Genomic DNA, 17,523 nt, shown 5'->3' on the forward strand with positions numbered 1-17,523 from the left:
TGTACGGATCATATTTAAATTATGTACTACGAAATGCTAACGTCTTTGCTGTGTCAGGAATACGCAGTATAAACGATGACTATAATCTTAAAAAGCTGCCATCAAATAACTAATTCTTTTATTTATTTAGGTTATGTAATTAGTTTAGAATTACGCTGGCGTATAAAGTTTTCGTTTAGAAATAATTTGAAGATGTTACAGATTCATTTCTTTGTTTAAATTAAAATACCATTCTATTATTGCCACCTTCTGTTTATGTAGTGACCTAAGGATAATCGAAAATAAAAAAAAACAACGATCACGGATTACGTGACAAGGGATTATTAATGTCAATTCTCTGCTATTTCCCGCCATTACTATGTTCCTATATGTAATTAGTTCAAAGAAATAAATGAGATAAGTATACTAAGACAAGAGAAAAAAAAGAAAATTGTCGCCGAGAAATATATTTGTTTAAGCATAAATTAAATCCACATTAGTTTAAGGAAAGGGAGAGGTTTATGATAAATAAAAATATAACCTAACTTCTTTCTATGAATGAAAATCTAAATCCAGTCCAGCTGTTTTTGACTTCAAACAGAGAAAAAACATTAAATCTTTTCTTTATTAAGGAATAATTATTTTTAAATGATACGACATTTTATTAAAACAACTTTATTTCAAAATTTAAGCTTAGATTCGTGGAGTGTCAATATTTTATCAACTTCCGAGGCTCGTTCTTTCAACGTTGACATTTCTTGTTCGCTCAATACAGTGCTCTTTTTGCCTGCGTTCTTTATAAGGAAGTGCTGTATAAATAGCCGTAGACTTTCACGGAACATGTGCAGTTTGGGAGACTTGGATATCCTGTGAAAGACCTCCAGGGAAGCTTGAAGATCATCGTTCATTATCACAGCCAGCAAGATCTGACGCATGAAACGTACCGATTTCTTGTTTAAATCTGAGAATTGTATTATCTGTGGAAAGAAATTATTATTATAAATAATTAAATGGGAGAAGGAGAGAAATAAAAACAGTTTTGTACAATGTTTTTAATGTTGGTCTTATATTACCTTGAGTACTGATAGCGGCAATGTCTTCTCCATGACCAAGTGTATGAGGAGCTGCGCCAGGTTGGTGAGCACCTGCTTACTCGCTGACTCCAACTCCTTAATCTTATCCCATACAGAGAACTGGATTGATAACTGAAACAAGATGCATATCTTACTAATATTATAAACTAGCTTTTACCCGCGACTCCGTCCGCGCGGAATAAAAAATAGAAAACGGGGTAAAAATTATCCTATGTCCGTTTCCTGGTTCTAAGCTACCTGCCCACCAATTTTCAGTCAAATCGATTCAGCCGTTCTTGAGTTATAAATAGTGTAACTAACACGACTTTCTTTTATATATATAGATGCAAATGTTTGGATGTATGGATGGATGGATGTTTGTTACTAGGTATCTCCAAAATGGCTGCATAGATCTCAATGAAATTAGATATAAATGTATAACACACAGGCTACATATGATACCAGAAATATGTCAAATTCCCGTGAGATAAATTTAATTAACATACTCGTATTTACTGGAAAACTCCGCAACAGTTTAAAACATCTTATTAAAATTTGGCACAGATATAGAACATAGTCTCCAGTAACATTTGATATAATTTTTTTTTAATTTAGTGCAGATAAATCTTGTTGCTCTTGTAAGAAACAGTTTTTTTAAAACTGTATTATTGATTTTAAGTACCAATTATAACTGAACAGTCAACCGAGAGACTGTAATTTTTAAGATGAAGTAGCATTTCCTGTTTGTTGGCGACCGACCTTGACAAGACAGTCGCCGACGACCAGAGTCGCGCGACTTGACCTGTCTCTCTACATATTTCTCTTCTCTGACCTGGTACTTCCTGTCATATTGACACAGTTTGTTGGCGAGCAGGGCATAGTACGGGTTGTACAGTTTCTCTTGCAGACAGCAGGCGAGCAGTACATGTACCACCTCGCGCTGCTGCTGACCTCTCAGCCCCAGCTGTTGCAGCTTCTCGAATGCATCCATATAGTCCTTAAAGTACAGGATGTTGTGAGTGTCTACGTAATGGGGGGGATAAATGTCACTGCGTCATTTTATGAATATAAATGGGCGGCAATCGACCAATAATTAGTTTTTTTAGGATAATATTTCTGATGTTGATTGTGATTTTATGTTACTTATATTATAAATGCGAATGTTTAGATGGATGGATGTTTGAAGGTATCTCCAGAACGGCTCAACAGACCTTGATGAAATTTGACACAGTTGTAGAACATAGTCTAGAGGACCACATAAGCTACTTATTAAATTTTTATTTTGCAATTCCGCGAGAACGGAGTCGCGGACGACAGTTAGTTATTTTTAAAAATACGATCAGTATCCAGTATATGATGCTATATATATAATTCTGGTCATTAAAAATAACTCTGTATATAGTGGAATAAAATGTCCCGATGAGAATCGGTGTTGTTACATTTTTTTTATATCATAAGATGGCAAACGAGCAAAATAGCGAAGCGCTTTTAATATACAACCGTAATTGCAATGCAGTATAATCGACTGAGGAGGAGACGCACTAAAAGAAAATATTTCCCCTTCCTATGCACCTTATCCTCCATCAAATCCACTTCCCAGAATTATTTTATGAAAAATACTTAGTTATGAAAAAATGAGATACAAAAACAAGACACCTATTGCAATGTACAGAGTAACTAGGACATAGTACAATACCTGAGCGGCCATGATGACACAGAATATGTTCCGGCGCACGTCAGTGTTCATGCGCTGCTTCCTCGCCAGCTCCAGCAGCTTGTGGTCAGCTGTGGGCGCGAGGGCGGCTGTGGGCGCGAGGGCGGCTGTGGGCGCGAGGGCGGCTGTGGGCGCCTCTTGCGGCCGACTTCCCGCCCACGCCGAACCCACTATCCACCACTTGCCTCTCTCCTTTGCTGTAGTTTGCAACTTTTAGTTAAACTTAAAATATTAGTAATTAAGTAACTACATTTATACTCAGAGACTTTAAGTGAGTATACAGACAGTGTAAGGAAATGCTTAGTCATTAAAAGGTTCAATTACGGCTTAAATTGCCGCACACACAGTGTGAGAAGTGAGCAGTGTGGGAAGTGAGCAGTGTGAGAAGTGTGGGAAGTGAGCAGTGCGAGAAGTGAGCAGTGCGAGAAGTGAGCAGTGCGAGACCTGTGAGCAAGTCGTGGAGGCGGAGGTTGAGCGTGGTGAGGGTGTTGCCGCGCCGCACGATGCTGCGACATGACTTCTTCAAGCTCTCCACGTAGGTCGGCTCGTAGTTGGGGATCTTACTCAGATTGTTGTTCTTCACCGCCAGTAGCACTTCAAGTAGGAACTTTATGCGGGATCTGGATTATTTATTTATTTTTTAGAGAAATTATTTGATTATTTGTTTGCACTGAATAGACTCCAAAACTACAGAACCGATTTGAAAAATTCTTCCACTGTTGGGAAGTTGAACTATGCTCAAGTGACGTAGGTTATTTTTATTACTAGATTTTTTTTTATTCCAGACCAAAGTTATAAAAAAGAACATAAAAAAAAACTTTCGTAATCGTGTAGATTATACCGCTGTTAGACTTATTTATATTATTACTGTTGCATTATTAAAAAGAAAGTAATCAAATTATTAATTAACGCCTAAAAACAGTTTTAGGCCTTGGTCCTTCGAGCATCATATTTTCATTTCAACTCTAATGTTACACTTATAAGCGTTTATTTATCACAAAAAAAGCTGCAATATCCAAAGTTGTTTGAGTATTATTTAAACAGTCACTTAGTGTAAATTTGTCATACTAAGACACCCTTAGCGTTAGTGGTCAATAATTTAAGCACTTACCCGGTAGCAGCTTGCTCGTTTAGTTTAGCGACTCGTGTTTGAGTGTCGTGTATGAATGTTTTAAGTGCCATAGGGTCGTCTTTGCGCAGCACGTCGCCAGCGCAGCGCAGCGCGCGCAGCACGCAGTCGCAATGCTTCTCTGACATGTTTTGGAGCAGACGACCCAAAATGTCGTACATAAGAGCGCTGTGAAAGATCTGAACACAAGTTGTATTGAAAACAAGTGTTAAAACAACACGACTCAAGCCCACAACCCATAGGGGTAGGCAGAGATATCGCACTGTCATTTGGCGTGGTCCTGGTACACACATACATGCATGGTTTCGGGTTCAAAAGTACAAAAAATATCTTAATGCTACTAAAAGACGCACTCAGAGTGCAAAAATTACAGAATTCTGTAAACATCTAAGTCCTATTCAATTCTCATCAGTTATTTTATACCAATATTTACCTTAAAACTATATAGATATGCGAGACATGCGGTTAAATTGTCAAGCCGTTTGTCTTCCACGGCCTGCTCGCTGTCAACCATCTTATCAAACATTTGACACAGCTCCTCCAGAAAGTGGGCCCCTGTTAACATCTTAATTAATTACTGATCGACCTAACATAGAATTTGTGGTAATGGATGGTAATCGTTTATTATGTGCCCACTTATTTTTCGTTTATAAACTTGCAATAAAGAGATCTTACAATTTATTCAATTATTTGAAACATAATTTTTCTGAAATTTTATGTAAAAACCCCCTGTGGAAGACGGATCTTGTGGTAGTAGGAAAATACGTAAACTAACAATTACGATACCGTTATATATGACCAATTTTAAAATTCAAAAAAATATTACGTGTGACGACGTTTTAATTCCTAAGATAAAGATGAAGGGTAAAATAATCTTATTTTTTGTGAATGTATTAATAATATTAAGCAATTACTACGGTGCCTCAGGTTATTAGTTGCACATTATTTGTTGAAAATGACGGATGGATCGGAAGAAAAAAGGAAAATTTTAGACACTGCCAACCCTAAAAGCTGACAACCCCCGCTGTCATTGTAAAATCACTACTTGTCGCACTATGACTGTCAAAGAGACCCCTCACCGACTTCACTGGCGACATTGGCGTGCAGCAGCGCGAGCAGCGCCGCGTGCTCCCCCAGCAGGCGGTCGGGCGCGGCGGAGGGCGCCACCGTCGCACACGCCCACTGCGAGCACAGCGCGCCGCTCACCGCGTGCCGGCTGTGCGCCCCGCCCCGCCCCGCCCCGCCCCGCCCCGTACAGACACAACTCACCGACTTCACTGGCGACATTGGCGTGCAGCAGCGCGAGCAGCGCCGCGTGCTCCCCCAGCAGGCGGTCGGGCGCGGCGGAGGGCGCCACCGTCGCACACGCCCACTGCGAGCACAGCGCGCCGCTCACCGCGTGCCGGCTGTGCGCCCCGCCCCGCCCCGCCCCGTACAGACACAACTCACCGACTTCACTGGCGACATTGGCGTGCAGCAGCGCGAGCAGCGCCGCGTGCTCCCCCAGCAGGCGGTCGGGCGCGGCGGAGGGCGCCACCGTCGCACACGCCCACTGCGAGCACAGCGCGCCGCTCACCGCGTGCCGGCTGTGCGCCCCGCCCCGCCCCGCCCCGCCCCGCCCCGTACAGACACAACTCACCGACTTCACTGGCGACATTGGCGTGCAGCAGCGCGAGCAGCGCCGCGTGCTCCCCCAGCAGGCGGTCGGGCGCGGCGGAGGGCGCCACCGTCGCACACGCCCACTGCGAGCACAGCGCGCCGCTCACCGCGTGCCGGCTGTGCGCCCCGCCCCGCCCCGCCCCGCCCCGCCCCGTACAGACACAACTCACCGACTTCACTGGCGACATTGGCGTGCAGCAGCGCGAGCAGCGCCGCGTGCTCCCCCAGCAGGCGGTCGGGCGCGGCGGAGGGCGCCACCGTCGCACACGCCCACTGCGAGCACAGCGCGCCGCTCACCGCGTGCCGGCTGTGCGCCCCGCCCCGCCCCGCCCCGCCCCGCCCCGTACAGACACAACTCACCGACTTCACTGGCGACATTGGCGTGCAGCAGCGCGAGCAGCGCCGCGTGCTCCCCCAGCAGGCGGTCGGGCGCGGCGGAGGGCGCCACCGTCGCACACGCCCACTGCGAGCACAGCGCGCCGCTCACCGCGTGCCGGCTGTGCGCCCCGCCCCGCCCCGCCCCGCCCCGCCCCGTACAGACACAACTCACCGACTTCACTGGCGACATTGGCGTGCAGCAGCGCGAGCAGCGCCGCGTGCTCCCCCAGCAGGCGGTCGGGCGCGGCGGAGGGCGCCACCGTCGCACACGCCCACTGCGAGCACAGCGCGCCGCTCACCGCGTGCCGGCTGTGCGCCCCGCCCCGCCCCGCCCCGCCCCGCCCCGTACAGACACAACTCACCGACTTCACTGGCGACATTGGCGTGCAGCAGCGCGAGCAGCGCCGCGTGCTCCCCCAGCAGGCGGTCGGGCGCGGCGGAGGGCGCCACCGTCGCACACGCCCACTGCGAGCACAGCGCGCCGCTCACCGCGTGCCGGCTGTGCGCCCCGCCCCGCCCCGCCCCGCCCCGCCCCGTACAGACACAACTCACCGACTTCACTGGCGACATTGGCGTGCAGCAGCGCGAGCAGCGCCGCGTGCTCCCCCAGCAGGCGGTCGGGCGCGGCGGAGGGCGCCACCGTCGCACACGCCCACTGCGAGCACAGCGCGCCGCTCACCGCGTGCCGGCTGTGCGCCCCGCCCCGCCCCGCCCCGCCCCGCCCCGTACAGACACAACTCACCGACTTCACTGGCGACATTGGCGTGCAGCAGCGCGAGCAGCGCCGCGTGCTCCCCCAGCAGGCGGTCGGGCGCGGCGGAGGGCGCCACCGTCGCACACGCCCACTGCGAGCACAGCGCGCCGCTCACCGCGTGCCGGCTGTGCGCCCCGCCCCGCCCCGCCCCGCCCCGCCCCGTACAGACACAACTCACCGACTTCACTGGCGACATTGGCGTGCAGCAGCGCGAGCAGCGCCGCGTGCTCCCCCAGCAGGCGGTCGGGCGCGGCGGAGGGCGCCACCGTCGCACACGCCCACTGCGAGCACAGCGCGCCGCTCACCGCGTGCCGGCTGTGCGCCCCGCCCCGCCCCGCCCCGCCCCGCCCCGTACAGACACAACTCACCGACTTCACTGGCGACATTGGCGTGCAGCAGCGCGAGCAGCGCCGCGTGCTCCCCCAGCAGGCGGTCGGGCGCGGCGGAGGGCGCCACCGTCGCACACGCCCACTGCGAGCACAGCGCGCCGCTCACCGCGTGCCGGCTGTGCGCCCCGCCCCGCCCCGCCCCGCCCCGCCCCGTACAGACACAACTCACCGACTTCACTGGCGACATTGGCGTGCAGCAGCGCGAGCAGCGCCGCGTGCTCCCCCAGCAGGCGGTCGGGCGCGGCGGAGGGCGCCACCGTCGCACACGCCCACTGCGAGCACAGCGCGCCGCTCACCGCGTGCCGGCTGTGCGCCCCGCCCCGCCCCGCCCCGCCCCGCCCCGTACAGACACAACTCACCGACTTCACTGGCGACATTGGCGTGCAGCAGCGCGAGCAGCGCCGCGTGCTCCCCCAGCAGGCGGTCGGGCGCGGCGGAGGGCGCCACCGTCGCACACGCCCACTGCGAGCACAGCGCGCCGCTCACCGCGTGCCGGCTGTGCGCGCCGCCCCGCCCCGCCCCGCCCCGCCCCGTACAGACACAACTCACCGACTTCACTGGCGACATTGGCGTGCAGCAGCGCGAGCAGCGCCGCGTGCTCCCCCAGCAGGCGGTCGGGCGCGGCGGAGGGCGCCACCGTCGCACACGCCCACTGCGAGCACAGCGCGCCGCTCACCGCGTGCCGGCTGTGCGCCCCGCCCCGCCCCGCCCCGCCCCGCCCCGTACAGACACAACTCACCGACTTCACTGGCGACATTGGCGTGCAGCAGCGCGAGCAGCGCCGCGTGCTCCCCCAGCAGGCGGTCGGGCGCGGCGGAGGGCGCCACCGTCGCACACGCCCACTGCGAGCACAGCGCGCCGCTCACCGCGTGCCGGCTGTGACTGCCGTACAGACCCTCGATGGAGGAGCACGCCCAGTGCAAGTTGCTGCCTGATAACTTGTTCAGAATGCCTATAAAAGGAAGATTAAGCTATAGAAATTCCGTCTAAAATTGTACAATCCGTACACAAAGGTACATGTTACATCATCATTAGATAGTCTCGTCACTCTATGTGTGACATTGTAACAATATTTATTCAAACTCACTCTTAATTTGTCTATTCAGTTGCACTAGATCTTTTTCGGAAGCAGAATCCTTATTTCTTAAATGTGGTGGAATGTATATTCCTTTCTCTTCCTGAAAAATAAAAAATGGAAAATATCATAGATGTACTGATTATTATAGAGTATGCTGATATCTCTGGATTTTTACTTACTTTTATAATATTGCCATCCTTGTCTCTCTTCCTACCGTAAATATCCTCCCAAATATCAGGCTTTTCTTTATTATTTTCATCAGGCACATTTACTTCACCACTTTCTAAATCAGATCCATCTAAATCTTCATCACCAGACAAATGTGACACTTCATCATCACTGAACACTTTATTTAAATCATCTTCAGATACTATTTTGTCTTTTTTATTTGATTTTGTTTTGTTATTTTTGCTGTTGTCATCATCACTTAATTCGGATTCATTATTACTTTCTTCCTCATTTTCTAGGTCACTGAATTCTGATAAAGAAATTAAAAAAATTACAAACTTATCAATTTACTTTACAGTATTCTATACTAATTTTGACAATATTAACACGTTAACTGCCACGTCAGGCACCAGTGCTTGACAGATATGGTATCTGTCAGGGCCATGTCAGTCACAAGTGCCTGACGCAAACGCATGTAATTCAAAAATTCTAATGAACCCAGGGAGCTGTCAAGCACCTTTCGGGGGTTTTTCTCTATTGAAATTGACTGACAAGGCCCCCAACAAAATACAGTCAAAATCTGTTATAACGACATCGAAGGGACTACTCATATTGAGTCGTAAAAACCGATAGTTGTAACAACCGGTGACAGGTATTAATAGGAAAGATATGTAATAACATTCAGCCAGGACCTTTGATTTTGGTCAATTTAACCGGTATGTTGTTCTAAACGATGTCGCTATAAACGGTTTTGACTGTATATTCATCTTGGCCTAACATTTTTACGTGTAGAACTGGTTTTTATGTACATAAACTTTTTAAGGAAAATAACTACAAATAATTGATGTCAATATAACACCAAAAACAAAAAAAAAAGAAAATGCCATCATCAAAATTATGCTTTGGCAGTTAACGTGTTAAATTAACAACAGTTTTTACATTTCTTTAACTTTGTATAGGCTTTTGGCCATATTATTAAAAGTTACTGTTACCTTCATCTTCACCATTTTCATCATTATCACCATCTAATAAACTTTGTTCATCACTTTCGCCCATACTAAAATCATCATCTTCTGAATCTTCTATAACTTTTAAGTTACTTTTATCTTTCTTCTTTTTCTCCTTTCCTTTTTCCTTTTCCTCGGGTAATTTCTTTCCCGTAACCACAGCCAAATCTTCCTCAAAATCTGAATCACCTTCAACATCAGCTAAATGTTTTTCCGCAGCCACAATCTGCTCAGATGTAGTCCTATCACAAATTTCTAATAAATCTGTACTATTTTGCTAAGGATTTTACAAACAATTCATAGTGTTTCAAAGGTTAAAAATTACCAGACTGTTTTTTTTTTTTTTTTTTTTTTGTAAAAAAAAAAGATGAAGTTTTTCATATAAATACTCTAATTTATTTGTCTTGTGTATGTATTTTACTGTGACCTATAATAAAGCCAAACTTTTCAATCTTGATCAATTAAGGATGAGGTAAGAGTGTGTGTAAGAGGATAGTTAATGAATTGTGTTTTTTTAATTTGATATTACTTGAATTTTTTATTATAAAAGGTGTTAATTTTTATAAATAAGGATACAGTCCAATCCATCATCAGCAAAATAATTGTTCTTATTTTTAGATTTATTTAATCCAAGTTGTTTCTCCAGCTTTCTAATAACCTTATCTTCATCTTCATTAGCTTTGAGTAACATCTGTCTTCTTTGTTCTTCCATTTCTGATTTTAGTTTTTCTGCTACATTAATTTCTTTTTGTCTTTCCTTATTAAGGATGTCCAAGAATAATGGTTGCTTTTTATTCTTCTTTTTCTGGAAAAATGTGGTAAATCCTGATTATATTAGGAGATTCATAATATGTGAAAGGAAGTTTTTAGTTTTTTATTTTAAATTATTGAGTAATTTGTCGAAATGTGTACTATTTAAGGTAGAATGAAATAATGGTTTGTTTATTTTTCTGTTGTTATTCGACGAGGTTTCAAGTAGATTTGTTTTTTTTTTTTGAGAAATTGATTTTAACAATGATAAAATATATGTAACCTTATCTCCATTGGAAGTTTCTTGTTGACCTGTTGGAAGTTTAACAAACTTTCCCGGTTCAAATTTCTTCCCATCTCCGACCAGTTTCTTTTTTTGATAGTGCTCTTGTCTATGTAACTTTTTCTGGTGCCTTTTCTCCTTACGTATAGCTTTACGTGTATTAACTATTTTAGGACGAGGTCCACCTTTGGGTTTCTTCATTGTGGTAAAATTTAAAACAATAACACTGCATTGAAATTAAAATAAGGTTAGATTTACGTCAATGTCAAATTTTTACAGCACATGATTTTGACATTATTACTTTTAAACACAAAGAAGTAACAAAAACAGTCATCGTTATCAGTCACTTTCCAGCAATGTCAAAGATTTTATTTCAATATTTTTTATTAATCAGTTTTTAAAAATTAACTGAAGACTGTTTTTATACTAATGAAAGAGATTTTTAGTATGGTTCATTTTTTGATAACACCTAGTTTGTGGAAGGAAAACAAGAATGTCTTTGTGTTTTGTCTATGTTCAACTCTACACTGTCCATTCATTATCTTTGACAAATCTTTGACTTTGACAGAATTTTCCCCTGCATGATTTGAGATGTAAAAAGATTTATCTGCAAAATTTACTAAAATATATAAACATAGTTGCGTGAATAGTCAATACTGAGGTTGAACTTACAAACTTACAAACGCCTTTTCTTCATTTTTTTAATAATTTTGCATAAGGCATGATGGTGGAAGGTTCAGCATTCACCAGAAACGATGTCTTTCAAATGGCTATTCGTGTTGCTTTTGTATCAGCCGTCACATATTTTTCTATAAAATGGCTTGTGAACCAGATAGACCCAACGTCGAAAAGTCGGAAGAAAGCTGAGGAGCGAGCCCGTGAACAGTTACGCAAGTATGTATTGATCGTGGTAACCTCTTTTCATTCGTTTTAAAATTTGCGCCTTTTCCTATTCTTGGAGATTTAATTGAATAAATGTATTATGAATTAATAATGTCCACATTTTATGTTTAACAAATTGTGACTACTAAAAGCTTACACTTTAGCAATTATATTTGAAGCTTGTGCAATAACAAAATTCTCTTGAATTGACAAAAAATAACTCTTTGGCTGAGCTAACCATGAGTATTTGAGATGCTAACATTAATGGAAAAGTATTACATTTAAAATCTTGTAATTAACACATTAGTATAAAAAAAAATTAACAACATTGTTTTAGAACAAAGAGATTGCAATAAGATATTTTTAGTTTCGGTCTAATTTTAAATCTGTCTCATAGATAAATACTCAATTGTCTAAGTTGCAATTACTATGTATGTTATGTAAGATATTACTGAATTAAACAAAATGCACATGATTTTAGCCAATGTAAAATTAGCACCTCTAATGTTATAATTTGCACCTATACTATATACATATATCTGGTTTCTATATTTTGTTTGTTTTTAATATGATGCAATCATAAGAATAACCAACCCGCACTGGGCCAGCATTGTTGATCTTGGCTTAGTTACCCCTAACTTGGGGTAGGCTCCAAGCCCCTTGCTGGGGATGTATAGTGAGCTCATAAGAATTGCAATTTAGTAGTTTAACAACTCAATCAGATATATGCTACAAATAATGCCTAGTATAATAAAAATACTGTGACATAAGTTACATTGTAAGACAGTCACTGTAGCTGTTGCATGTGTGAAGGATGTCTTCCAGAGCGGGGTTGGGCGGCAAGCATTCAGTGGCGCTGGACAAACTGACGGACCATGAGATGATCATCGCCTCTCAGCTTGTTGTACCTGATGAGATTAATGTAAGTTTATACTGCCACCTAGTTCATGTTTCCAATTGTTAAAAAACACAGGAAGAACTACACATGTAATTCTGGCTGTTAAAAGAGGTTTCGGATAACTCATGTGGATATACAATATCTATATTATTTTTATTAATTACTAACTTTTGCATATGAAAAATCTAATAATGAATATAGCCTTTGTCACCTAGGGATAGAGAAGCTTTTAAGAGTAGAAGGTAAATGAGTGATGGGAACACCAATGTCATCAACAACACTCATGGATGTCCAAGTCCATGCAGATGTCTGCATTGTGGAACAATCTGTCCTCGACGCTATTTCCAATTCAATTATGACTTAGGCATCTTCAAGAAGTTAGCATACCATTTCCTTAAAGGCGGGCAACATATCTGTAGTTCCTTTGATGTTGCATATGTACATGGGTGTGTTGTTAATCACCTTGGTGTTCCCACCACTAGTTTGCTATAAAAATTTCCTTCTCTTATAAAAAAGAACAAAACTGGTATTAAATTGTTTTGTAACTATTCAGGTTAACTGGAAGGACATAGCTGGGTTGGATCACTTGATTCAAGAACTCCGTGAGACTGTAATTCTGCCCATACAGAAACGAGAACTCTTTGCTGATAGCAGACTTACACAGCCGCCTAAAGGAGTGCTATTACATGGACCTCCAGGTACACATTAAGACAATTTATACTCTAATACAGTATCTTTTTAAGCTTAAGACATTAATAACTTTTAAATTGTGAGTGGAATTTGTTTAGTTTTTTTTTTAAATAATTTTGCTGCCAGTAATGAGTAAAATAATTATACACTATAATATTAATTGAGATTGATTCCAAAGAGGTGGCATACTGGCCACCAAGATCTTTGCCTTTTGTATTAGAAAAAGATAGGTAAAAAAAAGTAATAGAATGGCGCGGGAAGTTAACAACAGAATGAAGTAATTATTTGAGCTTTATGCAATTTTAATGTAAATATAACTATTTACGTTTATATTTATTCTATTTACATTTTAATAATGGTATAAAAAGCATTTTTGGCTGACATTCTGGTGTTTTCAATTTATACTAAATGTTAGTTCTCATAGTAAATTTGTTTTGTTGCGACATTTACTGTCCAAATATTTCGGAGGCCTTCAAGAGTAGAGTGAATAGGTATTTACTAAGCATACCATCTTTAGACCACATCGTCACTTAACATCAGGTGGGATTGTGGTAAAGCCTATTGAATATGAAATATATATATATATATATATATTTTTGGAGTCATGTGATGAAAACTTACATGATAGTGGTTTTATTGTGTTGTATTGTATACATAGGATGTGCTAAATTAACTATAATTAGTCAGCTGACAAGTGTGTAATGTTCACCAGGATATATGTATGTTTTTACGTATGTGGGTTTGTATGTACATCCAATCTATTATAACATACTGTAGCCTAAAGAACTGAATTAATTTTGATAAGTTAGGTGTTGTTCAATTCGTATTATTTTATAGATTATAGAGCAACAGTCAGTTTTAATTATTTTTTTTTTAATCTTCAACTATTATCACTTGTATATTCAAGGTTGTGGTAAAACTCTAATTGCGAAGGCCACCGCTAAGGAGGCTAACATGAGCTTCATAAACCTGGACGTATCTCTACTGACTGACAAGTGGTACGGTGAAACACAGAAGTTGGCAGCTGCCGTCTTCAGTCTTGCGGTTAAACTGCAGCCGTGTATTGTCTTCATAGGTGAGTGGAAACAACCCTTTGTTAACTAGCATTATCAAGTTCACCAATTTATTGCTTATTATATATATATATACATACTAGTTTACATACTATATTTACATACTAGTTATCGCTCCCGACTTGGTCAACGCTGAAAAAAGTCATAACATACAGACATTTCAATTTTATTAATATATATGTAGAGATAGAAATTATTATATATTTTTTTATTAATATTACTATTATAGTCTATCCAGTTTTTCAGATTTAAAGTTAAAGAATAATTTGTTGATTATCATATTTAGTGTAGTTCTCTGAGATATATTTCGAACCAAAGTCATAATTTTTTGGCATATTGTTAGACGAGATCGAATCATTCCTGCGCACGCGCACGCAGCACGACCACGAGGCGACAGCCATGATGAAGACACAGTTCATGTCGTTGTGGGACGGTCTCATCACAGACAATAACTGCACCGTCATCATAATGGGTGAGCTAATTATCTATCTAGCTTGAGGGCGCCACAATCGCCTTTGATATTGCAACACTACTTCATATATCTCCTTCCGATCTAAGAAATAAAATAACCAGAGAAAAGTTGAATGAAGATGTTTCATTAATTTTGTGAAAATTGACTTTTATAAAAAAAAATCCTAGAAATATTTAGGACTAAATTTTAGCTTAAAAATCAATTTGTCTATGGTTCAAAATGTTGTATTTGAACAAGTTTTACATGTTGTGGTATACTTCATGTCACTATCTTGTATCAGGTGCTACAAATCGTCCTCAAGACCTGGACAAGGCGATCCAGCGCCGTATGCCCGCCACCTTCCATGTACCTATGCCCAGCGAGCAGCAGCGGGAGCGCATCCTGCAGCTTATACTGCGATCTGAACCTGTTGCTAATGACGTTAGTGACACACAAACATACACACAAATAAACAAGTCACATCTTATATTTATATATATAAAAGAAAGTCATGTTAGTTACACTATTTATAACTCAAGATCGGTCGAACTGATTTAGGTGAAAATTGATGGGGAGGTAGCTTAGAACTAGGAGACGGACATAGGAACTTTTTTATCTTGTGTGCATTTTTTTTTATTCCGCGCGGACGGAGTCGCGGGTAAAAGCTAGTGTGATATAACAAATCTAAGATTACATACAATATTGTCATAGATATATGTACAACGAAGAAGTTCAGAACCTATCCAAGTTATGAGTTACTCGGCAATATCTTTTGAATTACTTTTCAGATATGTGCAGGTTGTTTCATGATGTTTTCCTTCATCAATGTAAAATGTACACCGATACTGCAACACCGTCCACATACATCCAGTATTAGTCTTTTAAAATATCTTAGCGACCTAAAGTCTACGCTGCGCAGTCCCCCCCTCATACCCCCTAATATTATGTTTTGTGCAGCGATTGCAAGAAGTTAAAAGCCACTAAAATATCTGAAAACATACATTATAACTAGTATGAATCAACTGTGCACTTCTCTCCCGCATTTATAGCATCTTTGTTACCGTTGCGCGTTTTAATTGTCTACAATCTACAGTTTATCCCCTGTTATTACTGTTTCTGTTGATTATTTGCTTTAAAAATGATCTTAGACTATCAAAAATGTAACCGCAATGAAAAATCTACCGCCATCATTTTTGTCGTCTCTTTAATATCAAGCTAAACGACATGAGTAAAATGATCTAGTATTATGACATGAATATAACATAAAAAAATTTACAATTTATATTTTTTAACATAATTCTATTTTTTTTTGCAAACGCTACTCTCCGAATGACGTCACAGAAATGCACAGTTAATTCGTACGAGATATATGTTATAGTTATTACTATTAACACATATACAATATTCAGATTGACTACCGGAGGCTGGCGAGTGCTACTGAGGGCTTCTCAGGCTCTGACCTGCACGAGCTGTGTCGTCAGGCTGCAGTATACCGCGTGCGAGAACTAGCCCGGGATTCAGACCAGGTAAATTATGGATGGATGGATGTTTGTTTGTTTGAAGGTATCTCCGGAACGGCTTAATAAATCTTGATGAAATTTGGCATAATGTAGAACATAGTCTGGAAGAACACACAAGCTTTTTTTTAAATAACCACTAGCTTTTGCACATGATTTTGTCTGTACAGTATTAAAAAAAAGTGCAAAATTATCTGTAATGTTATTGGAGACTATGTTCTATATCTGTGCAAAATTTCTATAAGATTTTTTTTTTAAACCATTGCGGAGTTTTCCAGTAAATATGTTAATTAAACTTATCTCACGGGAACTTGACACTATGTAGCCTGTGTGTTATACATTTATATCTAATTTCATTGAGATTTATGCAGCCATTTTGGAGATACCTAGCAAGAAACATCCATCCATACATACATCCAAACATTCGCATTTATAATTTCTTTGATTTTTGATACAGCCTTTTCTTGAAACTGTAAGGTTTAATACATTCCATAATATATTTAATTTCCAGAGTACAACAAACAGAACATCAAATTCAGATTCAGACGAGGAATATGTAGATGCAGTAAGACCCATTACAATGGAAGATATGAGACTGTCTCTTAATAAACTGAAGGAATCTAAAATACAGTGCGGCACGCTGGCGGCTAGCATGCGGATAGAGCTAGACTAGACCTAGGGCTATGTACCTAGGGCCACTGCTTATCTATGGCCTCTGTGTACCTAGGGTTACAATTTGTCTAGGTTTAGGACACATTATAGACAAGATTAGCACATGGCTGTGCCCGGTTTTTGAGTAACACAGATGTTACATTTGTGTATTGCATTTGGTGTTAATATTTACAGTTTCTGTATTAAATTTACTTTTTTTTCTGCCTTTTATTTAAAAAATTAATATACATTCTTCTTTCTTTTTCTATCCATACAAAAAAAAATCTTAAAAATTTTTCCGCTTTTCAATTTTTAATTTTTTTGCTATTCAATTTCATTTTTCTTCGTTTTTTTTTAAACATTTGAATGCAATAATAATAACCAATGCAACTTTGTCGTTTAACTTTCTATGTAATCCATCTTGTTACAGCTATCAAAAAAATATTAATGCAAACAAGTAGTATTTATCAATAAAATGTGTGTAAATTTGGTAAAAATACAAAAACTTGTTGACGGCAAACAGATTGTTATTTTGTAGATATATATTTTAGTGTGAAACTTTGTCCAAAATAAAAAGATATACTATACCAGAGTTCTAACAGACGTATTAGTAAACAAAATAAAAATGTCTTAACATGTATTTATACCATTTTTTTTTTTTTTTTTTTAAAGTCAGGAAATGCGTTTACGCACGCCTACGCCGGGCTGTGCAATGGCGTAGGGAGTGTGGGACTCGCCGGCCACAGAAGGTGACCGGAATACCCACTAAAACCTGACTGCCCTCTAACGCATTATGGCGGGCGCCACGGGAACGCTTTAGCTTTCTTCCGTGGCCAACATGTATTTATACCAGTGTTAAGACAGTGGAAACCAAAGTTAAACAATTATTAGAAGGACAATAGTAATTGAATATTTGAGATTTTGAATAAAATATTCCCGATCTGTCTAAAAACCATTATCTTTACTATGAAATGTGTATTTTTTGTCACAATTAATTAAA

The 17,523-nt window shown here is 41.7% G+C and overlaps 2 protein-coding genes across 3 annotated transcripts; one reads left to right on the forward strand and one right to left on the reverse strand.

Moving 5' to 3' along the window:
• Positions 1–659: 659 nt before the first annotated feature.
• Positions 660–10,648, reverse strand: LOC106718565 (nucleolar MIF4G domain-containing protein 1). The gene is made up of 13 exons (XM_045681181.1): positions 10,362–10,648; positions 9,905–10,133; positions 9,314–9,592; positions 8,333–8,631; positions 8,163–8,253; positions 7,815–8,027; positions 4,329–4,450; positions 3,878–4,074; positions 3,211–3,386; positions 2,749–2,963; positions 1,885–2,049; positions 1,053–1,184; positions 660–956 (listed from the first exon to the last, which is right to left on the reverse strand). The coding sequence occupies exons 1-13, from the start codon at positions 10,560–10,562 to the stop codon at positions 660–662; spliced, it is 2,616 nt and encodes an 871-aa protein (XP_045537137.1). The 5' UTR covers positions 10,563–10,648.
• Positions 10,649–11,038: 390 nt separating this feature from the next.
• On the forward strand, positions 11,039–16,755 carry LOC106718562 (outer mitochondrial transmembrane helix translocase). 2 transcript variants are annotated; one of them, XM_014512687.2, is made up of 8 exons: positions 11,039–11,255; positions 12,057–12,165; positions 12,695–12,839; positions 13,739–13,906; positions 14,248–14,376; positions 14,657–14,796; positions 15,765–15,881; positions 16,384–16,755. In XM_014512687.2, exons 1-8 carry the CDS (start codon positions 11,083–11,085, stop codon positions 16,543–16,545), a joined length of 1,143 nt encoding a protein of 380 aa, XP_014368173.2. In that variant the 5' UTR covers positions 11,039–11,082; the 3' UTR covers positions 16,546–16,755. The 2 variants fall into 2 exon arrangements, with proteins under 2 accessions (XP_014368173.2, XP_014368175.2); XM_014512689.2 differs by having other exon boundaries at positions 12,069–12,165.
• The last annotated feature ends 768 nt before the right edge of the window (positions 16,756–17,523 follow it).

The sequence above is a fragment of the Papilio machaon genome, chromosome 15 (genome assembly GCF_912999745.1).
Source record: "Papilio machaon chromosome 15, ilPapMach1.1, whole genome shotgun sequence".
Taxonomy (NCBI): Eukaryota; Metazoa; Arthropoda; class Insecta; order Lepidoptera; family Papilionidae; genus Papilio; species Papilio machaon.